The following is a 25,215-nucleotide window of genomic DNA, read 5'->3' as shown; positions in this document are numbered from 1 at the left end:
AGACCTTCACCTTCCATAGCACTGGGAGGAGCCTATAAGAGAACGCTCATTTGGGTCGGGAGTGTGGTGCAGGTCCACACAGGAGGAGGCCTCCTCCCTGGACACCAGGAAACTTCCTCTGTGGAGAAGGGCAGGGAATGGGTCTGCCCTGGGACCCCTGAAATGAAGGGAGGGAAATGATGAGTAGGGAGGGTTGAGGGTGTGAAAAGCTAGTGAATGCTGAGATCTGTGGATCTGGCCCCTGAAGAAAACTATCCAGGCCGTCTACTGGTTAGCATGCTCCACTGAGCACCAGCTAGGTACCAGTAGAAAGTCGTCTATGCGTATGGGTGGTAAGGAGGGATGTGAATATAGAAAACTTCAGAAAACCAGCCCTTGCCCTCTAGGGGAGAAGGACCATTTGCCAAGAGGGCAAGTTGAGCGCGAGCCCTTGTCTGAGAGGGCGCCGGTTGCAGCACACTCCATGCCCACAAGATTAATCTTCAGTCACGTTGCTGCCTGTGTCATCTGGCGACCAGACTCACCCTCACAACCGAGGGGAGAGAAAGGTGAAAGATGCACGTGGAGGTGAAGGGCAATTAGCACTTTCTCTGGTAGGCCTGATTCCCCCGACCTCATAACAGATGTGAGTTGTTCACATCTCCCCTTGGAGAGGATGGTCCAGAACTGACAACAGTTTTGGCCTGAAATTCTCAAAAGACCCAGACTGAGGCCGAGGCCCTGCTCCCTCCTCAGGAACTCTGGGCCATGAAGGGGCAGTGGACGCCCCGGGTTGTGGAGGAACCTGGGCTAAGCAAGGACTTCACATCCTTGAGGCCTTGTTGTTGACTCACCATCCACGTTCACCCTAGGCTGAGCCAACACGGCCCCTCCCACTCTGCCTGAGGCCCCCCTCCTGCGAACATTCCCGTTCTTCAAGGGCTCCTTGTTTATTGGTCTAGAGCAACTAGATCAGAAGCTACTGAGGACAGTATTGGGCATCTCTATTTTTAGGTGCTTCCTAGGTGGTGTTAAGGCCAAAGTAATATAGAGAAGTAATGAGTGCCCTAGTGGTTCCTTTCACCTGCACTGACCTTGATGGCTATGGGAGTAGGGGGAGGGTCTTCTATGAGGACAGACTCTCAGCATTCTCTTCCCTTTTCTCTTTGTATGGTGGCCCAGCTGGCCGGACCTAGGAAAGAGCTCAATTTGCTAAGATGAGCAAGGTAAACGTTTGACACTTTGGTGGCCTTAAGAAGTGGCCGCTCACCGTCAGTGACCTTTGGGAAATATCAGGAACTCTGACCTGACATCCTTCTGTCTGGTCAGCTAAAAATCAAGATGGAAGGGAGGAACAAACAGTCCGTGGCATGATCTCCGGCCCAGGAATTCCTGGGGAAAATTATGTTTAGAAAAACACTAGCGGACGTCCTTGTTCTTATTAAAGACACAGTTCAACTGGCCTTAAAGAAAGATGTAGGTCATCAGACCCTCATTATCAGAATTTAAGAGAAAATTCTTCATCTTTGGTCTTTCAGTAGAAATCTTTCCCTCCTGTGTCGTCATTTGGTCTTCCTCTGCTCTTAAGCGAGAAATCGGACCCCCTCAGGAACTCTGCTGGGCTGTAACAGCTCTGTTCTTCAGTCCCTGAGGGGGGCGTCTTTCTGGCGTACCCGCTGCCTGCGTCAGCTGCTGAGTCCTGAGAGGATGGGCGGGGTGCCTGTATCTGTTTGATCTGTAGTCAATAAAACACTGGCTTTATAATGCTCTGCTCCGGAACCTTACACACTTGGGGGCCAGATTGTTCCAGATAAGAATGCCTTACTTCTGCCTAGTTGGGGGGCAGTTGTGGATAGTTTTTTTTAAGCACCCTACATATCTAGCCAACCAGTAAAACCTGTTTTTCAGGAAGCCAGCTGGGATCAGAAAGTTATGATTTTAGGGGAGGATAAGAATTGGGGCATACAAACCAGAATTCCTTGCCCAGGGTCTCCAGAGATCCATCAGAAGCTTAGAATATTTCAAAAAGCCAGATGGCAGAAGCACATTTATTTAAAAAAAAAAAAAAAAAAAGAAAAAAAGGAAAGAAAAGAAAATCTGTACAGGCCAAGGAAATTATCCAGTTTCTTTGTATCATGCTGGAATTTTACCAGCTGATCGGGATCACAATGACAATCTCGTGCTGATCAAAATCTCTTATTGGCAGCAGTATCTCTGTTCATTTGATAACAAATAAGAACTCATGCTCTTAATTAAATTTGGCTGATAGCATCTTCTAAAGCCTGGCAGGCGTAACAGGAGGAAACAAATACAAGAGGCACTTGATGTGGACGAATTTGGGAACCTCTGGCTTTGACTGTGTTAAGGGACACTCCTATTGCTTCCCTGTGCTGGGGAAGTGCTGGGATGAGGAGAGATTTGTGTGGATGATGGAAAAATCTATTGCTGGGAATTCTTTTTTTATTTTTTTTTAAGGATTTTATTTATTTATTTGAGAGAGAGATAACCAGCAAGAGAAGGAACACAAGCAAGGGGAGTGGGAGAGGAAGAAGCAGGGTTCCTACTGATCAGGGAGCCCAATGCGGGGCTCCATCCCAGGACCCTGGGATCATGACCTGAGCGAAGGCAGACACTAATGACTGGGCCACGCAGGCGCCTCTGCTGCTGAGGATTCTGTTGATATTCCTAGACCAGTAGAAATAAAAATTCAGGAAGTCTCTACCAAGAAGCTCTGTTGGGGTAAGGCCAGCTGCATTTGGCTATTTTGCTCACCTTTCATAGTCCACTGCTCTTACCTAGATGCAGGGGTGGGTGGGTTTGGGGGGTGTGCGCGCGCGCGCATGCTCACTTCCTGGAAAATATAATCCTGGGCTGGGGTGCCACTTTCAGCCACAGCTCCATCATGGTGGAAAGATTGCAGTAGGGGTGCTGCAGCCAGCCATCCTTGACATGAAAAACAGAAAGAGGTGTCCTGATGGGATTAAGTGGTAGCCCAGCAGACAAAAGTCATGAAAGGGGAGCCCGTCACCGTGAAGGCTTCTAGAAGCCAGGACAAGTGGACTGCTTCTCAGAGGCATTGTGGTTAGCTGAGGTTACCCCTCTGGGGGCAGTGGGGAGTCAGGGTCTCTAGGGACAGAAAATTTTAGGTTCTGAGGTGCAGAGGAGGGTGAGGTTTGCATACTGAGGAGTTGAGGAGATGGTGATCAGGGCAGAGGAAAGAGGTGTTACTGGAAGGTCCAAGAACGTGACCAGCCATGGCAGCTGAAAGCAGCCAGACTCTTAGGAACCTTTTGAAGGGCCCTGAGTAGAGAGACAGATGTTGGATAGCACAAGCAGTTTGGGGGATTAGAATCATCTAGTTTGACCATTGGTGATGACATCTCAAGCAATTAGCTTAAACTCTTGGAGCTTCCTTTTTGTTTATAAAAGAGGATTCTTAAATGCCCACCCCCCGTTACCCATTGGGTAACGTCTCTAAATTGCTAGCACTCAGGAAGGAACTTAGTAGATGGCTCATGGGCCTCTTTCGCCTGTATTGTTGCAATAAGTTTTTGAACGGTCTTCCTTTTTAAACTTTCTGCAACGTACTGTGTCCAGCACTTGAATCTCAGTGCAGCAGCCAGAAGGATCCCTTTCAAACTAAAGTCAGCCAGGTCTTCTTCGGAGTGAAAGCTAGAATCCTAGGTGATTTGGTTCCCAACGCTTCCCAGCCTCACCTTCTGCCTCCCTTCTTCTCGCCTGCCCTGGTCCTGGTCTCGGTGCTGTTCTTGAACAGGTCAGGCCCGTCTCCCGCCCAGGATTTTGCTGTTCCATCCACCTGGAATCGCCTTCCTTCAGAAATCTGCCTCCTGCTCAGGGAGGCTTTCTGATGATCGAATTTAACACAGACGTCCCTCTCCCTCTTTTCCTTACTGTCCCTGTTCCACCTCCCCTGCTTTGATTTTCCACATGGCAGCTGTCTACTTCCAAAGCGTCACATACATATTTATGTTGTTTTACTCTTTTGCCGTTTCCCCTCCCTGGAAGGCAAGTTCTGGGGGGGGGTGTGTGTGGGATTTCTGGCTGATTTCTGCACGGCCGGCCGTATCTCCGGATGGATCGCGATAGGCACCAAGTATCAACAGCATGAACAAACCTCTCCCTGAGTATTTGTGCGTGTTGTTCTCACGGACTCGAGGACTGCTGCAAGGTGGAGGGGCTCAGGCCTCTCTTCTCATGTCCCTTACCCCGAAGTCCCCTGGACAACTCAGGACTTAGACCCTCCTACATACAAAAAACAAAACAAAACAAAAAAACCTTGGGAGAAGCATTAAACTTGAAACCACTGAAATCTCAACAAGACTTGAAATCTAACACTCCGTTTACAGGAAACAGAGGGCAGAGAGGAGTAAATTAAACAATACGGTAAGGAGGTCCTCGGCCAGGTTCAGTACCAGGCACATTCCGTGGGTCAGGTGACTTTGTTTCTCCCACAAATATATGTCCTAAGAAAGGAAAATAAGGGTGTGGGGAATGACTCGAAATTAAAAGAGAGTTGAGAGTGGTTTATCACCCACACAAAATGTTTAGATCCTCATTTAAGGCATTTAGTGTAAAAAAAAACACTTTGGGGAGAATTGGTAACAATTGGAACGTGGTTTGGGTTTTAATGGCACTATGGTGCTATATTTACACTCCTGAGTTCTCTGGCAGAACCCAGGGAGTGTGCATTGTATTATAGAGAATTAAGCTCCCTAGAAAATTATTGGAGGGCCTCTGGTCCCATGTTTCCTAAGGGTGACGCATAGCAAATACCATCCTGGATGCCAGTGAGGGAGGTTCCTTTGTGACATAAGTGGATGTCCTAGGACATCAGGACAGTAGGACATTTCTCGTGGAAGGCCAATGGAGAAGAGCTGGTGGTGGAGTCGGATCTGAGGGCTGGCACTGGCTTTAAGTTACACCAGGGGAGGAAGAGGGGGAGGGGAACAGATCAAGTTGGCAAGTTGTTGGTACTCTTTGGAGCTGGGCTCTGCAAACAGGTTGACTGTGTTAGTCCCTATACCTATTGGTCTGTGTAAAAACTTCTGTCATGGAAACTTCATGCTTTTTAAAATATTATGAGGAGGTGAAACAGTCCCACTTCCTGAGGAGGAGGGAGGCCCATTTGCTCTTTGCTTTCTCTGTTGGGTGTGGGTTGAAGGAAGAAGGGGTGGGCCTATTGCTTGGGAGGGGCGCACTGCTTATTTAACCCTCCTTACAAGCCCTTCTGCTCCTTTCTTGGCTCGACTCTTACTAGCCGAGTGGAGTGCCCTGTGGTTTACGGTGTGGTAAGATGGGGCAAGAGGCTGGATGGGGTTGGGGCTGTGAGCACTGGTGGGGTGCGGGACAGTGGGCAGCATCCAGAGGGGAGCTGATGGGGTGTGAAGTGTCTCCTTTCAGCCAGGTACCTGTCAAATGGGAAGGCAACTCTTTCTACAAATACACAACTGTCGAAGGCACTCGGTTGAAGACAGGAGCAAATGGCCCGTGATTTCCCTTTGCCGGGGCTCTGCTCATCCTGAGTTCAGAGCTCTCCTTCCCTGTGGGGAGCCACAGTGTTTGTGGTGGGAACCCAGTGCCCCCCCCGCCCCCCCCCCCCCCACCAAATTCTGTTCTCATGCTTTTCGAAAACCTCAGGGAAATGTACTCAGGCTTGCCTTCTCCATCAGTGCCTGCCTGGCTGGGAAAAGATGTAATCTCTGTTAAGAGACACTTTTTATGCAGCCTGGGTCTGAAACAGTTGGTGCAGGCAGGAATGAAAGCGCCTTTATCTTTAGGGCTTTGAATTGGGCAGGATGTCCCTCCCCATACCCTCCCACCACTAGCTGGGAGGCTGGGCTTGCCCTCAGGTAAACACGGGCAAACACAGCTACCTAGACACCCTGTGAAACCTCTCCTAGTTTCCTTTCACCCTCTCTGCAGATTGATTAATTACAAGTTGGTTTCCTGTTGCTTAACACCTTTCTGAGGAGCAACACTGTGGCTTGTCAGATATAACTATTAATTTTTGGTCCTGCACTGGCACCCACTGATAGAACTCAGGTTAGGGTCTTGGGAGTGAGTCAGCAGCCTCAACCTTCGGGGACTCTCTGGGGACTGTGGAAGCGGCTATTAGCACACCTGGCCTCAGCACTTGTGGCTGCAGGAATTAAATGAGCTTCACTGAATTACAGGAGCTTTCCCATATGGAAAGCACTCAGTGCATGGTAAAAGCTCAATAATTATTAGCTGCAACAAATGATAAAGCCTATCGTTAAATTGTCACCACAACCCTGCAAGGGCAAATTTTAAAGTATTATTATCCATCCTTTAAAGATGAAGACACCAGGCTTATACAAGTTGGCGAACTGGACTATCCTCCTTTATTAGACAGATAGAAAAGCCAGGATTTGAATCTGGGCTTTTGAGATAACAGAGCATGAGCTCTTTCTCCAAAGCCAGGGCTTCTCAAACTGTCCATGAAGAATCATGCCCCCCCAACCCGTCACACATCAGTAGTTTCTAAAATACAATGAAAAGGATTTATTGGACTAGTGAAAGGAACGACATTGAAAATACAAGCCTTATTTTTTTAAAAAAGATATTTATTTATTTATTTATTTATTTGACAGACAGAGAGAGAGATCACAAGTAGGCAGAGAGATGGGGGGGGGGGTGCTTGATCCCAGGACCCTGGGATCATGACCTGAGCTGAAGGCACAGGCATAACCCACTGAGCCACCCAGGCACCCCACAAGCCTTATTTTTAAAGCAATTTTTAGATTCGATAGGCACAAAATCACTCTTTCAAATCAGTATAAAAGATGATTTCATTAGATATCTGTACTGTTCTCATTGTGGATCTTGAGAAAGCTTTCTCAAAGTAGCCCCAACTGTAGATCTCGCTTTGCAGAATGCTGCCCTCTGTTTCCCAGAGCATGGTGTGCAGGGGGGACCACTCAGATCAGCGTCGAGTGGGTGCTTGCTGAATGCCCATCTCTGAGCCCATCCCAGGCTGTGGGGATCAGAACAACTGAGGGAGAATTTGGGAATCTGAAGGTCAACAAGTCATGTGATGATCACGGTGTGCTCACAGTCTGACCGTCAGTGCTCTGTACACTGCTGCTTCTCCTCAGGGATAATAGAGGATAGGGAGATGGTCAAGGGTGTGTAGTGTTTTAGTCTATACCCCTCTCCCCACCTGGCTTTTGTGTTGTTGTTGTTTTTAAATTCTTAAGAAGTTCCTTTCCTTAGAAAGTCACTGGCTGAACCTGGTTTCTCAGCTACCTGGTGGAGAAAAACCAGGAGAGAGAATGTAGGTTCTGGAAGCCAGAAGGAGGAAATGACTAACTTGGTAAAACACAGCTGATGAGCTGAACAAGGTGAAAACCGAACCCTGACCATTTACTTAGCAACACGGGAGTCAGGAAGGTCTTTGTTGACGTAGATGAGAGCAGTCTCCCAGAGATGGCAAGGCTTTCTGGGATGCGTTAAAGTGCCAGTGGCAAGGTGGACATTGGAAACACTGACCTCACAAAGTTCTTTCAAGGAGATTTACTGCAAAGGAAAGGAGGCAGGAGCTGGGAGGTGAGATGAGGTCAAGAAGCTACCCAGAAGGGACAAGGAAGTGAAGATTACTTGGAACTTGTGCCGTGGTTAAATCTGTGACTCTTAGAAAGTCTTAATCTTTTTTTCAGTGAATTCTTTTAGTAAAACAGAAAAATTGTCTCCTATACCTTCTTTTAAAGCTCTTTCAAACTCTGCCTACTCCCAAATGATATTGTCTGGAAAGAGTCTGCAGCTCATTCTTATTCCTTACATAGCTTAATTTGAGCACATTTTTTTTTCATATGACATTGCATTTTTTTCATATTTGCTTCATTTGTATTTTGGCTGAAGTGTTCTAAGGTAGATTTCATCTCTACTTTACCTGCATGGGACTTTTTAAAAAAACCAACATAACCATATTATGTAATCATAATAAAATAAGACTGATTATTATGCCTAACAAAATTAACAATGATTTCTTATTATCATATAATGCCAAATCTATATGCAAATATCCTCACTTGCCCCCAGTGGTATTTTGTTCAAATCAATTCAGGCAAAGTCTGCACATAGCATATGATATTTCTGTCTTTGAAGCCATTTGTTTTTCCTGTCCATTGACCCGGAAAGGAACCCAGTTCAGTTGTTCTGTAGAATGCCTTGCTTTCTGGATTTGTCTAATAACGTCTCTGTGCTGTCATATAACTTCTTCTTTTTTTTTTTTTTTTTAAGATTTTCTGTCCGCTCCGCGGATAGCCTGCTTCCTCCTCTCTCTCTTTCTACCTGCCTACCTGCCTCTCTGTCTGTTAAATAAATAAATAACATCTTTAAAAATTAAAAAAAAAAAGGGGGGGCGCCTGGGTGGCTCAGTGGGTTAAAGCCTCTGCCTTCAGCTCAGGTCATGATCCCGGGGTCCTGGGATCGAGCCCCGCATCGGGCTGTCCACTCCGCAGATAGCCTGCTTCCTCCTCTCTCTCTTTCTACCTGCCTCTCTGCCTACTTGTGATCTCTGTCTGTTAAATAAATAAATAAAATCTTTAAAAATTAAAAAAAAAAGATTTAATTTATTTATTTGACAGAGATCACAAGTAGACAGAGAGGCAGGCAGAGAGAGAGGAGGAAGCAGGCTCCCTGCTGAGCAGAGAGCCCCATGCGGGGCTAGATTTTTTTTTTTTTTTTTTGGATAAGAAAGTAAAACAGCTTTATTGCTGATACGGAGAAAGTTTTTTTTTTTTTTTTAACAGTATTCATTATTTTTCACCACACCCAGTGCTCCATGCAATCCGTGCCCTCTATAATACCCACCACCTGGTACCCCAACCTCCCACCCCCACCCCCCCACCACTTCAGACCCCTCAGATTGTTTTTCAGAGTCCATAGTCTCTCATGATTCACCTCCCCTTCCAATTTCCCCTAACTCCCTTCTCCTCTCTAACACCCCATGTCCTCCATGCTATTTGTTATGTTCCACAAATAAGTGAAACCATATGATAATTGACTCTCTCTGCTTGACTTATTTCACTCAGCATAATCTCTTCCAGTTCCATCCATGTTGCTACAAAAGTTGGGTATTCATCCTTTCTGATGGAGGCATAATACTCCATAGTGTATATGGACCACATCTTCCTTATCCATTCGTCCGTTGAAGGGCATCTTGGTTCTTTCTACAGTTTGGCGACCATGGCCATTGCTGCTATAAACATTGTGGTACAGATGGCCCTTATTTTCACGACATCTGTATCCTTGGGGTAAATATCCAGGAGTGCAATTGCAGGGTCATAGGGAAGCTCTATTTTTAATTTCTTGAGGAATCTCCACACTGTTCTCCATGCGGGGCTAGATTACCTGAGCGGAAGGCAGAGGCTTTAACCCACTGAGCCACCCGGGCACCCCAACTTATTCTTCTTTTGCCTGTGTTTTCTAAAAACTGAGATTATCTATAAAGGCTTGATTATATACAATTAAGCATTTCAGATGAGAATTTTTCTGAGGCACATACTGCTTAGATGAAGATGCTAAGACTGATCAGGGTCAGGTGGTGGCTGCCGTAGTCAAGGGAGGGGTGAGTGTGTGTGTGTTTAAGATAGGAGAAACAGTGTGTGTGCTGATAAGCATGATCTTTGCGAGATCTACATACAATGCAAAAGCAAAAGGGGAGATTTTGTAGAAGAATATCCATAAGTAAATAAGACTGTACAGGATCTAGTGGAACAAATGTTGGTTATTCCAAGTATTGGGTGCAGCCAATTCATGTGTAGCAATAAGAGGTCATTTGGGCGTAAATTCAAGTAAGATGAGTAGCTGTGGTACAAAGGTGCATTGTGTGTGTGGTAATTCTGTTCTGGTCGCTTCCTTTTTCTCTTTGAATAAGTAGCAGTTCATCAAGGGAGAGGGACGATAAGGGGACTTTTCATGGGGAAGAAGTCAGTGGTCCTCTAGGAGACGGCAAGTGAATTGCCCAGAAAAGTAATATGTGATTGCTAGGAAGCCTGAAGGAGCTGCTTGCACTTAGTGATTGTGAACCTGAAGGGAAATCCGTAAGTATTATTTTGTGATTTTCTTTAGCCATGGAGCTGCACATCTGCAGGTGTGGAGGAAGACAGAGAGTTGGATTTGACCAGGATTGGGGTTTATCCAACATTGTGTGATGAGAGAGGCCAAATGAATGACTGACCATGGAGTTGAAGCTGGGTAGGAAGGGAAGTTAAGACATGAAGGAAATGAGAGACAGTGAGAAGGTGGTAGGAGCAACCACAGGAAGATCGTTGGAGGTCGGTACTGGTTGGACTAAGCTACAAAGATAGGGGGTGGTGGTGCCTGAAATCAAAACTGTGGAGTACTTTTTGAAAGTGATAAGATCAGAGATATGATCTTGGGGATGAGTGGCTAAAGTCACCATCTTTGGAGTAGAAGAGATCAAAGGACTGAGAGACCAGGGAACTAGAATGATTCCAAAGGTAGCTGTTGATAGCCCCAAGAGGCAGGGCAGAAAAATAGTGTGAGGAGGATGAGAGTGAACCAGCTGTGAAGATATTCAAGGGATGAAGAAGAGTGTCCTGGTGGAGGGGAAATGACTTCACCAAGATGGGGAGCAGGTGCCGTGGTCTGCACTGGGTTGTGTGAGAATGAAAGGTGTTGGTGCATGTGAGGTTCTCAGAACTGGGCACAGGCTCAGCGTGTCTCAGTGCTTAACCCATTGGATTTATTTTTACGGGGGTGGGGGTGGTGGTGGTGGTGGTGATTCTTTTCATTTTAAGACCTTCGAAGAGGCAGAGCTGTTCACCTAGCTCTATGTGCCCCCGCCAGATGGTAAATTCCCTATCACTTAGTAGATCCCGTAGATCAAATGAACATCTGCAGCGCAGTGCTGGCAAGGGGATTCGAGCAAGTGGAGGTGGTGTGTGGGTGAGTAAGTCTGCATCTAGCGGTTGAAGGATGTGGGGGATGGGAAAGGGTGGTATCAGAGCCAGCTTCATTCTTTCATTCAGACGCAACCAAGCATATCCCGCTTCTGGCTCAGAACTGGCTAGATGTGGAGCGGGCAGAAACAAAGCTTAAAGGAATCCTCAGTCTGGGTGGGCTATCCCATCTGCAAATGGAGAAAGGTCACATAGGCTCTTGAGAGCCAGGATGGGTACAATAGAGTCGTGTCAATCTCTGAGGGGTCAAGAAAGTTTTCAGAGTCCAGGGGCACTTAAGCTGGTGCCGGGGTTGGTGAGGGGACTGAGCAGGTATGACCCCATGTGAACAGGGTAGGACATGGTCCGTTTGTCAGAAGGAAACCACCTTGCAGGGTGCAAAGGGCAGAAGAGCACAGGGCACTTGGAGTGCCATCATTAACTCTGAGAAAATCACTCCTCTTCCCTATTTCAGTTTCCCTATTTGTAATTTGAGATGGTAATGACACACATAGGGTAGGGCATGGTGAGAAGTAATGAAATTATGCATATAATCTTTGTCACCATCCCTGTTGGGATCCCTTTGGGTGTATTACCTTACTGGATTATTTAAACTCTCCTACAAGATGGGCTCTTTTATTATTATTCCCATTTTATGGATAAAGAAGCTGAGTCTTAGACGGTTGAATAGCTTGCTGGAGGTCATGTAACTAGTGAGAGATGGTTTATACTCTTGCCCCGATCTGTCTAATCCCAGAGCTCTGACCCTCAAACCCCAATGCTCATCAGTGTTGAGTGCATAGCTAGTTCTGAATACATGGTAGCTGTTATGGTCATGATTGTGAAAGCTTTTTACTCGGAGGACCAAGGACTCTTAGGATTGCTGCAGCTGGGCAAAGTTCACCAGGGCGGCAGTCTCCTGACCAGAAGTGACTCTTTCTGGAAGATTCTCATCACCTACGATAGATGTACATCAACAATTGTGCTACTTGGTTTCAACTAGTTGTTTTTAGAAATCAAGGGCAGGGAGTGGTTGTTATCTCCTAGGAGGCCAAGTTGTTCTGAGCAGATGATTGGGGGAGGAAGACCAGTGTTAGCTGCCCTCCTCTGCTGTTCCTGCACTGAACTCAAACCAAAGTAGCACGCCCCAGCAGCTTACTTACTGGGGGGCATGGCAGCACACCAGCATAGGCAAGCCGTGTTCCCTCAAGGACAGTGGGCTGCCCGTGGTGTTCCTCGTGAGGGTGACAAGAAAGAACCTTTTCCCTTAGTGATGCCTGAGAGCAGCACAGACCTCTTAAGAACTGGTGGCCCTTCATTCACTCAACAAATAATTTGCTGAGTATTTACCACGTGCTGTACCCTCATCTAGGCATTGATGATAGTAGTGAAGAAGGCTGACGAGGTTTCTGCCGAAGGGGTTTCCATTTTTACTAGAGGCGGCAGATGGCAATCGAATAATAATATGAATGCATGCATAATTACAAACTCGTGCCACAAAGGCAATGTACAGGATATGAAAAGGGGTGGGGCCTCAGAGACTTCAGGACTCTCCCAGGAGTCATGGGAAGGAGCTGGTTGTGGCCGCTGTGGCTTCCTCTCAGCTCCGTTAATGCTGCATCTCCTAGGACAGGCTCCGAGATCAGCCCAATAGTGGGAATGGAGTTGATGCACAAGGTATTTTCAGTTCTGTCCCTGAGAGTTTTGCCTTCATTACTCTGCTAACATAATAAGCATAATAAAGGAAGTCAAACTGAGAAATGAGAGGAATTCTCATCTCTCCATTTGACTTCCTTTATTATGCTTGCTCCTCAACTGTTTTTGAGTCTCAATCATGTGCCTGTTTTCTAGATATTTCTTCACAATGATGTATGCACAGATAACGTTCTCTGTTTCACTTTTTTCATTTTTAGTATTTGAAGAATTTTCCCCCTTTGCTATATAAATTCACACACAATTTTTTATATATATTATCTGTTATTACGTATTACCTTATGTATTTTAAATTAATTAATATCTTTATATGGATGTGTATATATATTCTTTCTAGCAGATGTGGGTACCCTAGTTTAACTGTTTCCCTTTTGCCAAAAGCTTAGTTGTTAACCTTAGATTTTCATCATTACAAATCACTTTCAAATGGAAAATGATTTTTCTTCTTGCCTGTACATATTGCTTTATAAAACGCATTCTTTATCCCATTGTTCCTCTTCCAAACCTCACCACAACTGTGAAAAGTTAGGGAGTCATTTCTGTGCAGGAAAACCAAAATATGTTATCTTTTCCTCCTTTCAATTATTTATTGTCTTATTTCCTGCGAGTCGAAGCTCTTAATTCTATGACCTGGTTGCTTTCTAAAAAGGTTAAATTAATTTCTACTGCTCCCTCAAAATATACCAATTCTATTACAACCGGTTCAGTAATGAGTATTATCGTTTTGAAAACTGCTGAATAGTGGAAATTCTATAAACTGGCATCTTAGCTTGCCAGTTGTCCCTTTTGGGTTTCTTTCAAGATTCATCATAATTTATATGCTTGTTAATTATGTTTTCTATTTTGTGATTTGTCCATTCATGTGGAGTGCCTGTTTATTTTGAGATGCATTGACTCTCTTTACACTTTGCACAGCTGGACTCTTTTTTTCCTTTAAATTACAGCATTTTCTTGGAGACAAGTGGGAGTTTTCATGCCAGCAACTCTATCAAAGTTTTCTTTTATTATTTTTCTGCATTTCGTCAGAAGAAAGAGCTGAAAAATATAGAATTCTGTTAATAGCTTTCTAAAATTATATTTTTATAATATTTTTTACATATTATATATTTTTATAATTTATATAATTTTTATAATTTATATAAAAATAAATTTTATATAATTTTGTATATTATATATTTTTATAATATTTTTTCCAACACTAAGAGTAATTCATATAAATTTAGAAATTTTGGAGTATACAAAATATTGTAAAACATGAAAATATTCCTTATTCTACCAGCCCAGGTTGCCTTATTTTGTTTTGTTTCTAGTCCTTTCTCTTTTTCACATGTATATTAAAGAAAGTTTTTTTTTATTTGATTAGAATATTATATACAGTTTTGCAACCTATTTTTTCCAGGTAGTGTTATACTGACTGAAATTTCACATATCATGGAGTGTTCTTTGATAATAAATCATGGTCTAGAGTGTATTTAGGGATGATCTGAATCTTCTCTCTCCAAATTACTATTTATGTAACCAGTGACTGAACAGTCCTTTCTTCCTAGATTGTACCTGCTTTATCCTTCTAGCATGTTCTTTTCTAGTATCAATCTAATTCTGTGCCTTCTCTGCTATTCACAACCCTGAGCACAGCACCTATAATGGGCTCTTGTCTCTGTGTTTCTTTTTCTGAGCTCTCAGACTTTCTGGATTGTGCTCTATTGGAGGCCAGGGGACTAGGAGAGGGGCCTATCCGGATGCCTTGTTAACCTTTAACACTGCCCCTTCTGGAAACCAGCTCTTACTTCTTGTTTTTTTGTTTGTTTGTTTGTTTGTTTTTGTTTTTTCTTTTTTGGCCTTTGCAGATGTTTTTTAATCATCCGAAGCAAAATGCGCCTTGGCCTCCAGACCCAATAAAGCAAAGATTCCTCCCATGGAGAATAGCAGTGGTTCTTAAAACCTGAAGGGCCTACAGCCCCAGGGGGATTAGCAAAAAGCAGGTAAGGGACACGTGGAAGCATGCACTGTGGGGGCAGCAAAAGGGTCCATTCTTTTTTTTTTTTTTTTTTTTTTTTTTTTTTTTTAGCACTTTTTAAAAAAATTTACTTTCTTTTCAGTGTAACAGAATTCATTGTTTATGCACCACACCCAGTGCTCCATGCAATCCGTGCCCTCTATAAAACCCACCACCAGGCTCCCCCCACCTCCCACCCCCTGCCCCTTCAAAACCTCAGGTTGTTTTTCAGAGTCCATAGTCTCTCATGGTTCATCTCCCCCTCCAACTTCCCTCAACTCCCTTCTCCTCTCCATCTCCCCCTGTCCTCCGTGTTATTTCTTATGCTCTACAAATAAGTGAAACCATATGATAATTGACTCTCTCTGCTTGACTTGTTTCACTCAGCATAATATCTTCCAGTCTTGCCCATGTTGATACAAAAGGGTCCATTCTTAATTAAAAAATGGGGTAATGGAGTCTGCCGGCCACAAGTCACAGAGTCTCAAGGTCTGACTCCAGCTTTGCTCTTTTCTTCATGTATTTATTTAGTCCTGATTCAGGGAGGGCTGGGGACAGGTGGTTTGCCCATGTCCATAAACCATAAGTGTGAGATTAAGTAGGTGCTGGCAGGAAGGTAACCACCATCCCCTTCCGAGCCTTAGCTCCTAGACCGTGAATGAGTTCCTGCCTCCCTACCTCCTGTCTCATTTCACTCTGACACAGAAAAGCTAAGTCCCGACTTTCAGTTGCACCGCTTCCCAATCACTCGTGCAACTTTCGAGATTAAATAAATAAATGATAAATTGATGCATCTAAAACCTCAGTTTTCCAACCATAAATGGAGCCAATACAATTTGCTGTGCTTACGTGACAGGGTTTTTCTGGCTCTTGTAAGCCCAATAACCTTGAATGGGCTGCCCGAGGGGAAAACAGTGCCTGCCGGGGAGAGCTGCAGCATGCCCAAGCCCAAGGGGGTTTTTCTGGGATTGTCTGGCCATTTGACTTGCCCCTGTACAGCCCTTGATTCCCAAGTCCTGTTTGGTCAACAGTGACTTTTCACTGTCTTTTTAATACAGAGGCCTGTCTTTCAGTGCAAAAACCATGAACTTTTGGAGTCAGACAGACCTGGGTTGGAATCCGGGTTCTGGCACTACCTGTTCATTTTGGAGAAGCTGTGTAACTCTGCTAAGCCTCAGTGTTTTCATTTTCTCCAGTCGGTCTGTGGATATCGATGCCATAGGGGCAGAGTGAAGATTAAATTAGACATTGCAGCTTAGTGCCTGCCCCGTTGTAGGCACTGCTTCAGTGCTCCATTCCCTTCTTGAGTTGTTTAGCTCTCATAGCTGAGGGATCAGCTGTGCCAAGTGAGGAAATGGAGTTCCTTAGTTTTCTGATCTGCCACAAGCCCTCTCCCCATCTCATGACCACACATTTGAATTTTTCTCCCTCTAGGTACATTCTGTCACTTGCACAGCTCAAGGCAAGCACCTGTTATCCCCAGAGCCACCCGTTCCTGAAGTCTGGGGTGGTGGGAAGCATGGTTTGCTCAGTACTGCCCATGAATTCCGAGAATGGTCTTGATGTCACTTACATTAAAGAGTCTCCGATGAGGACGTGAGCCCGGGTTGATGAGTCATGGCCTGTGTTCCATTCTGCCCTCTATCTCTCCCTGTCCTGCTCGGCCTCCTCATGGCTCCCAGCCAAGGGACTGCTCTCTGGTCTCTGTTCAGAACATTTCCTGTGCCTTTGCAATGACCTGGTTCGAATACCATTTCCGCTTGTCCTCCTAGCACTCTGTGGGCACATGAGAGATGATTCTACAGAAAATCTAGGTAGAGACAGGATTGTGGATTGTGACTTGTCCAAAGTCACCAAGAATGGGCAGGAACCCAGGTTTTGTGAATACCTAGTCCAGTACTCCTATCCCTTGTCCTGGTTATCCTTAGCCCTGGGCTCCATAGGAAGGAACTGTGGATCCCCAGTGGGTTCGCAAAACCCCAGGGGTGACTGCTTAGACTCATTATGGTAAATAAACCCAGTTATTTAGGAAAGAACTTAATGTTTTCCAAAAGGTACAGACATTGTTTGAGTTCAAAGTACTTCCATCTTCCATTCAATTACACAATAAATTCTGGGAAAACAAAGTAGAGCCGTATCCAGAAAAAAAGGGAACTGTGAGGCTCTATTTTCATAATAAAATCCATTTGCCAGAACGTTCAGTAGTTCTGTGCATGTTTATGTTGAAAAGGACATGTATTATGGAATCGAGTGTGCTTGGATTTGAACTTCAGTGCTGGCCTTTACTTAGCTTTGTGATGCTAGGCACTTCTCTTAACCTCTCAGAGCCTCGGCTGCTCTTCTATAGACATGGAGACTAACACCTTCCTGGCCAGTGATGGTCAGGCCTCGCTGCACAGCTCAGGGGGTGCCCTTCCTACCAGGCTATCATGTGCGTGGTGCTGGCTGGAGCTCTACATGACCGGGCCCTGGTCTACAGTGAAATTAGGTGAAGTAACATCTTAATGCTTGATGCCTCTTTGTTTTTATCTCCTTAATTGGTGTCTGCCGCCTTACCGAAATTTCCTCTCCTTTACCACGAGCCGAGCCGAGGCAGCTTCCTGCCACCTAAATTCTTTTGGGCATTCTTGAAGGGCATTCTCTGAAGCCAGGTGTTGTGCTGTAAGCTAACTACTGGTCTTCTTCACAAAGCAGGAGTCCAGCCCTGCAGCTTCTTAGAGAAATGTGACATGGGTCTGTGGTGCTGTCTGTGGACAGAGATCTGGCAATTTTATTTTATTTTATTTACTTTTTTAAAGATTTTATTTATTTATTTGACAGACAGAGATCACAAGTAGGCAGAGAGAGGAAGGGAAGCAGGCTCCCTGCAGAGCAGAGAGCCGGATTCGGGGCTCGATCCCAGGACCCTGGGATCATGACCCGAGCCGAAGGCAGAGGCTTTAACCCACTGAGCCACCCAGGTGCCCCAGGTCTGGCAATTTTAAAAGGATGCTGGGCACTTTAGGATTTTAGGGAGGTTGGATTCTTGTGAGGTAGACCAGCCATCCTGCTCTTTCTTTTTTCTCCTAGTTTTTTAAGCACGCATGCCGTCATTGAACAGACAGCATAAGGCCCCAGGAGCCTGTGTAAGCTGTAGTTCCCAACCTCACTGAGCTCAGGGTGCAGTCAGGGAGCTAGAACAAGACAACACAAAACTAAGAGTTGGGGTGTAAAAAGGAATAGCAGGAGAATACAGGAAGCGTTCATGGCTCGGAGAGGAAAAGGGGAGTGTCTGAGGACTGCTGTCTACATTCAAAACCAAAACTGAGGTCGAATATTTACTTCAGGTTGTCACAGGCCGCCGGCCTGGTGGGAGGTAAAGCAAAGGCTGGACGTGCGTCTCCTCAATCTGAATCCATTACGCAGCTCATCACCCCACCTCTTGCCAGGCACTACTTGTAGCTTTTGTTCACATCGGTTTTGTTTTTTGGGTTTTTTTGTTGTTTTTTGTTTTTGTTTTTTTTGTTCTGCCTCATCTTACCTTTTCTAGGCTTGTTTTCTGCTCAGAACAGAGTGGCTGCCCTGAACACATCTTTCATGATGATTCACACCAACCTGAAGAAAAAGTTCAGCTACTGCGTGCTGGCCTTTCTCCTGTTTGCGATCATCTGTGTATGGAAGGAGAAGAAGAAAGGGAGTTACTATGATTCCCTTAAGCTGCAAATCAAGGAATTCCAGCTGTTGAAAGGTCTGGAGAAACAGGCTGTAACTTCAAGCAGCACCCAGAACCCCCCCAAGATCAACCAGGCCCTCAGCATTCCCCGGGGCCCAGCCAAGCCCAAGCCTGTGGCCTCCTTCCAGGTGTGGAACAAGGACAGCTCTTCCAAAAACCTCATCCCCCGGCTGCAGAAGATCTGGAGGAATTATCTGAATATGAACAAATACAAAGTGTCCTATAAGGGGCCAGGGCCAGGTGTCAAGTTCAGCGCAGAGGCCCTGCACTGCCACCTCCGGGATCATGTGAACGTCTCCATGGTAGAGTCCACAGATTTTCCCTTCAACACCTCTGAATGGGAGGGTTTCCTGCCCAAGGAGAACATCAGGACCAAGGCTGGGCCATGGGGCAGGTGTGCTGTGGTCTCCTCAGCTGGATCTCTGAAGTCCTCCCAGCTGGGCCGAGAAATAGGTGAGTTCTGCAGCATTAGGGCCGCTCTGGGCAAGGGGCTGGAGGAGGGGGTGCTGGGTATTTGGTCAGGGCTGGGGAGGAGCACACTGGGCACACCACAGTGTTCTACACACTTCTTGTGCCTCTACCTCTGTGGGCCTCAGAGGTACCGTGGGGGTACCTCTGAGGTACAGCCACGGGGCTGTACAGCCATTGTGTACTCAGAGGTACCATGGGGTACCTCTGAGGTATAGCCACAGCCAAAAGGGTGGGGATCTATCCAGGCTTTTGGTATCTTTATCAGTGAGAACAGTTTTGCTATTCTCTGTTTTAAATAGTGCTGTTCTGTAGAAGATACTCTTGGAAAAATGAGTTCTGCGTCTATCAGTACACACCACACTGTAACTGACTTTTAAAAATTATAGAAGCCCTTATTTCTCCTGTCTCTTCAGGTTCTGAAACTGTAATTTCACAGCTAGTTGAGGACTAATTGTCTTTCTTGGCTTCAAACTACCCGAGTAATTTTCAGCCTTTCTGTTTGAGGATCATTAATTAGAGTAGGAATTCTTAACTTTGGGACTATGGGCCAACTTTAGGGAGTTCACAAATCCCTAAACCTATGTGCCAAATACCTGTGAACTACCTGTGTGTGTGTGTGTGTGTGTGGTAAGTCAGTCTGTACATTTTTTCCAGAGAAAAAGTCCATAGCTTCCAGTCAATTATTCTTAAAGGTGTCTGTGACCCAAAAAAGGCTACAAGTCACTGTTCAGAATATAACAACTTGCTTTTTTTTTTTTTAATTCTTCACAGTTAATAAAGATAGAAAGTCTCTCCATGTTTGTAAATATGTGTACAACACAAAGCAATGGATTTGCTTAAGGCGCCCTAGTTCCCTTATTTTGAGAGAATGTGTTTTCCATTATTGTGAAATCAATCTGGCTAAAGGAAGCAAAGCACAGGAAGCCTCGCTCTTCTCCCAGGCTCTGGAAGGTACTGGAGCAGGTGAGGTCATACGTCTCCTATTTTATTCCCTTCCTGTGACTGCCAGGAAAAATGGTCTGAAACCAAGCTCAGGCTCTCAAAGGAAGAAAAGTAGAACCAAATTGGATTCTCTGGAGCAGGAGGAAGTGGTGAGATCACCTTTTGTGCCTCCCCAAATAGGCAGCGCTCACTAATCCAGACTGCCAAGATAACCGGCCCCACCCCGACTTTTGCTTTTGCCTTTTTGGTTTCTTTTGCGTTTTGTTTTCTAGAAGCGCAATGTGATTGGCTTTTGTTCATCAGTAATGGAACTAAGTTCCCTTCTTCCTCCTGATGTTTGCTCTATAATCGTCATGTTTCCAGTATCCCCAGTGCTACTGGATCCTCTTCTTTGTGTTAACTCATCCCCAATGGCCTGGCCGGAATGGGTTAAGGTTTTAGGCACAGCCTGGTACTTCTATGAACTGGAGCTATACTCTTGATGCACTGCATGAAAGTTTGGAGTGATTTACATGCAGAGTAAAACAATCTTCTCCTGTAGACTACAGTTATAATTTCAAGGATGTACTTCCCCAGAAACTTTGCTCTTGAGACGGAACAAACATTGCACGTTGGCCTTCCAGTGTTCTGCCCTCCAACCAGGCATTCCCCTGGGCATTTAGTCTAACAAATGTTTTAAGGAATTCGTTCATTCTTTTATTCATTCATGGAGCTTTCAACCACACAGAGCCAGAGCTTAGAATACAAAGGGGAAAGAGACAGGGAAGGCCCTTTGCTGAAGGCCTGGGAGTACCAGACAGCGTGCCAGGCCCATGGCCTTTCCCCTCTACCTGCAACTTGTCCCGTTTCTTGTGAACTATTGAGTGTATCGGATGGTTTCAAATTGTTTGCTCTTACAAATTGTACTGCTAACAGGGTTTTTGTGCAGATGACTTAAATGCCTCAGGGGAACTATCCACAGCTGTGGGGCTAGAAGACCAAAGGCAGATAAATTTTGTGGCTCTTTTTGTCCATGGCAGAATTGTTTACCAGAGGGATCGTAATGATGGAGTGTGTCTCCAGCAGTCCCTCAAACCAGCCAGAGGTGGGCACGGCCGTTTTCAATTATTTTTAGTACCTGTACCCATAAGATATCTTAGATTTGTTTGTGTTTTCATTTCAAACAATAGTGTTTTTCTAAAACATAAGCAACAGGAGTCATGCTTACTGTGCACCTGCTGTGCTCCCAGCATGCCTTGCTTTTTAGTCTTCCCGGGAATCCTGTGATGTGGGGACAATTATTGTTCCTGTTGAACTGGTAACCTAAGTGTTGAGGCTCAGCGATTACACCAGGGGTAAATAGCGGACTAGGACTTGAAACCGGGTCCTTTGACTCCACGGCCCGCGCAGTCTTCCCCTCTGCTCTTGTGCCTGTAGTGGTTGTAGCATTATAATAAAATTTTGATTGTGATGTTAAAACTCGTGATATTCTTGCTTACTTGCTCTCCTACAGGAAAGGAGAAGCACCTTCTGAGTTGAGGCAAATGCAAGAAGCAAAGCTGCATGGGGACAAAGGACAGAGTATGTTGGGCTGGGATCTGGGGCCCTGCAGGGTGAAAGGGACTGCGGAGGACTAAGGCCAGAAAGGGAGGCAGGAGTCTGCTCCTATGGAATGTTGCCGGTCACAATCAAGACTTTGGGTTTCATTCTTTAAGACATAGAGTCCTAGAAGAGTTTTAAATGAGCGAGTGTTAGGATCATGTACGTTTTGGAGAGATTTCTCATTTCTCTGAACCCCATTGCCTATGGGGACTGCTATGTCATTGTTATTAGGGATTACTGCCACTTCTGGGTGAGAAGTGCCAGGCCTGTTTGAGCAGTGATTGTGGTGGTGGAAAGAACAGGTCTGATTTGAGAAGAGACAGAAACTGGTGTCTAATTAGAAGTGACCTTGAATGACAGGCAGGAGTCAGGGTTTCTAGCCTAGAAACAGGCCATCTCGTATCACAGGGGAGCATGCTTTCGAAGGAGGACAGGTACTGTCTCAGAGGTGTTGAATCTGAATTATTTGTGGATTTCCCTGAGTAGTTATCTATGCAGTTGGGTGTTTGATTCCCAGGAAGGGTCAGGCGTGGGGGAGATGAGATAGAGGAATCATTTGTGCCGAGGTGACAGTTGTAGGCCTGGAGAGAGGGCTGAGGAGAAAGCCTAGGGAAAGGGTACATTTAAGAGACAGGGAAAAGCACACGGAAGGCAGAGACATTCAGAAGGCCAGTGAGGAGGACCAGGGAGAAGCAGGTGTAGGACATATGATGGAAGGCAAGGGGAGAGGAGTTGGGGGAGGTTTGGGGCAGAGGGAGTTCTCATGCAGAGTGAGGACTGAGAAGAAAGACATGTTGGTTTGTGGAACAATATGATTGTTTATATCAGGAAACAATATGATTGGTTATGACAGGGGTTTGCAGACATTTTCTGTGAAGGGCCAGACAGCAAATATTTTTGGTTTTGAGGAATATAGTGTCTCTCACAGCTCCTCAGCTCTGCTGTTGTCAAGCAAAAGCAAACAGGCCATCAGAAATGAATGGGGCTGGCTATGTTCCAATAAAACTTTATTTACAAAAATGGAGACTGGGCCAGATTTGGCCTTCAGGTCATAATTTCCCAGTCCTGATTTCTATTATATTGATTTTTCCTAACCAGGACCAGAATTTAGCCTTCCAAGTATGGTTATATGATTCATTAAGCTACTTTGAAAATATTTAAAAAAAAAAAAACCAAAACCCTTGGTCTGAATTGTGATAAAATTTCTTTCATAACAATTTCCAGCTATTTAGAGTTACTACTATACCCGCAGGCAGCAGATTTTGGTATACTGATGAATTTACTAAGGAGCGGATTCTGTTGTGTAGTCTAGGCATGGAATCATATCCTCTGCCTATAGTAGTGCCTTTATTTCTGCATTTTCTAATTTGTGTCTTTTTCTGTCCTCTAATTCTAAGTTCATCAAAAGTGGTGGCCCCCGTTTTCTGCAGCCTTCCCCTTGCAAAGGCTCGCTTGCTGGGCCTCCAGGACCTCTTGGTTTCTCCTGGTGATTTCCTGGAGGCCCACTTGATTTCAGGACCTCCTCAGTCATCATCAGCAAAGGACAATTTGGCCGACAAGGATGTGCTCCTCTTTCTCTGTGAGGCCAACTTAATGGCCTATTTGCAAGTTTCTTTCTTTGTCTGATTTTTTTTTTTTCCTTAAAATAAAGTCCAAACTTCATACCTGGCCTCCATAACCTGTGTGGACTGGTTCCTGTTAGCTTCTTTAGTGCCATCTTTTCTTCGTCTTCCCCTCATTCACTTGTCTCCAGCCAAGTCCCTACTGCCCTGTGGTGTCCTGACAGTGTTACCTCCTCCGGCTAGAATGTTCTTCTGTGGACCCTTCCCGTGCTCTGCCCTCCTTTGGGTTCAGCTCCAAGGCGTGTCCTGAATCATCAGGGTCTCCAAAGGAGAGTCCCTCAGTGTCTCGGTCCCATCACTGGATTTATTTGTGCCATAACATCGGTCACAGTTTGTCATTATCTCAAGGGCAGGTGGTTGTATTTATTGGCTCCTTCCTTGCTGTAGATTGCAAGATCTTTGACAACAGGCACTTTTCTTTCTTGTAACGGCCATTGTCTCCAGCATGTAGAACTATGCCTATGCCTGATGGGAAGGAGATGCTTAATCCATATTTGTTGAATGAATAAAAGCTTTTTATTTTCTTATGGTCAATACCAAGGGTAGATCGTCAGCCTCCTGTGCTGGGGGTTCTCCATTTACCCCTCCAAGCCCAAGCTCCTTCCTCCCTTTTCTGTTGGACTCTGTGCCCTGGGAGATGGAATTTGGTGACTGTGTCAGCTGGGCTTCCTGGCCCTTTGGCTTTTATTTGGCACCAGACAATAGATGTGCTACTCCAAACCTGAGAAGGAGGAGAGTGAAGTCAGTGTCCCCCAAGCTCTCTCCTTGTAGAATACCATCAGCTGCTGCTTTCCCTTGTCTCACAGTTCAGCCGCTGTCAAGCAAACTCTCTGTCTGAGGTCTGCTTTCTCTCTCTTTTCCTTAAGGCCGAGAAGTCAGAGGGAAGGAGGAAAGAGAGGATGGAGTATTTTCTTCTTTCCAGCTGGACCTTACTTAGCAGGAGCCATGTTCCCCTTAGGGCTGATACTCCTTATGGGTGGCCGTCTTCAGTTCAGGGCCCCTGCTTTTCTGAGCCAATCAGGTTTGAGGAGTAGTGGTGGCCGCTTTTGTAGCTGACCCTGCGATAATGGCCATTCCTTGTTGATTTCTTGAAATCCTGCCTACAACGTTGTAAATAGTCCTTTTATTCTCAGTAGCTCCATCTAACTTTGACATGTTTTGGTCCGGGGATACTCACATTAATAATTTGCTCACCTGTGAAACAGGGAAGCTGACCGAGTGAGGCTTCTGATACATCTACGTTTCTGGTGTGATTACTGCTGGTTACTTGTGAAGCCGGTGACTGATATGGACTGACATGTTGCAATCTAAGTTGTGTAAAGATGCACCTTCTGCTCTCTTTGAAGTTCAGGGTACTGGCCTTGTAAGCTGATAAAGTCTGGACTATGCACATCCAATGTGACTTTCAAACCATTTTGATGAAATTTGTCCTAGGATTGAGATAGGGTTATTTTTGTGACTAGATGATATGTCTAGAGTCCCGAGGTTTAAAACGTATGTTAGAAATGAAATAAAGAGGGAGGCTTTCATCCCTTAATTCTGTGGGTACTTTTTTCCAGATCATCTTGTATTGAGCCAAATTCCACCCCGCCACCTTCTGGTGTCACCTTTGTGAATGAAGAACCACCCCCAATAAATTTCCCACAGGAAGGGAAATAGAACAACAGAAAATTGGGCTGACCTCCCAAACTTGGGCAGATTTCAGTGGTGAGTCCCAAACTGGCTTGATCAAGTCAGGTTGGGATGAGCTCCTAGGAGGCTGGCTGAAGGCTGAGAGAGAACTTAAAAGTCAACTTAGTTCTCTCTCCCAGAAGATTGGCCAGTGACACAGAGAAACTTCTCCAAGTCTTCCAAACTCTGCTGAAACAGCTACAGGGACAGGGAACTAGAGCCAGGGAGTGAATGGATTTTTAAAAACGTGGTCTGTTTGATCTTGCCTGGATTTAGGACCTTGTTTCTGACAAAAGAGTTTTTCTTTTTCAGTAGACAAATGTGGGATTCAGTTTTGATCTGTGAACTTTTTTTCCATCGCTGCCACCACCCAGGCTTGTGACCCTTCTCCGGCCTCAGGTTCCTAACAGCACATGCAGGGTGTTGTCTTGGAACCCACAGTAAATCCCTCTGATTTGTGAGTGCTGCAAGCTTTTCAGAGGGCTGTGGTGACTTTGCACTTGTGGGGACACTGAGCTTATGGTAGCGTCATTTTTCTGACAGGGATGGAAGTATGACCTACTGGTTACACTAAGAAAATAT

At 45.3% G+C, this 25,215-nt stretch overlaps 1 protein-coding gene across 7 annotated transcripts in view; it reads left to right on the top strand.

Annotated features, from left to right (window-relative positions):
• Positions 1–25,215, top strand: part of ST6GAL1 (ST6 beta-galactoside alpha-2,6-sialyltransferase 1) — a 91,904-nt gene that overhangs the window by 44,610 nt on the left and 22,079 nt on the right. Inside the window, exons 1-4 of one of the 7 annotated variants that reach the window (XM_059391315.1) lie at positions 5,200–5,288; positions 14,486–14,620; positions 18,181–18,799; positions 19,589–19,780. In XM_059391315.1, coding sequence (XP_059247298.1) covers positions 18,211–18,799; positions 19,589–19,780 — 781 coding nt within the window. In that variant the 5' untranslated portion in view covers positions 5,200–5,288; positions 14,486–14,620; positions 18,181–18,210. Of the gene's footprint in view, positions 1–5,199; positions 5,289–9,909; positions 10,065–14,485; positions 14,621–18,163; positions 18,800–19,588; positions 19,781–25,215 lie in introns of those variants that run through there. The other 6 variants (XM_059391316.1, XM_059391312.1, XM_059391314.1 and 3 more) reach the window with 6 other exon arrangements.

Source organism: Mustela nigripes, chromosome 2, assembly GCF_022355385.1.
Source record: "Mustela nigripes isolate SB6536 chromosome 2, MUSNIG.SB6536, whole genome shotgun sequence".
Taxonomy (NCBI): domain Eukaryota; kingdom Metazoa; phylum Chordata; class Mammalia; order Carnivora; family Mustelidae; genus Mustela; species Mustela nigripes.
The sequence above is the reverse complement of the archived record's forward strand: the minus strand, read 5'-3'. Positions and strand labels throughout refer to the sequence as shown.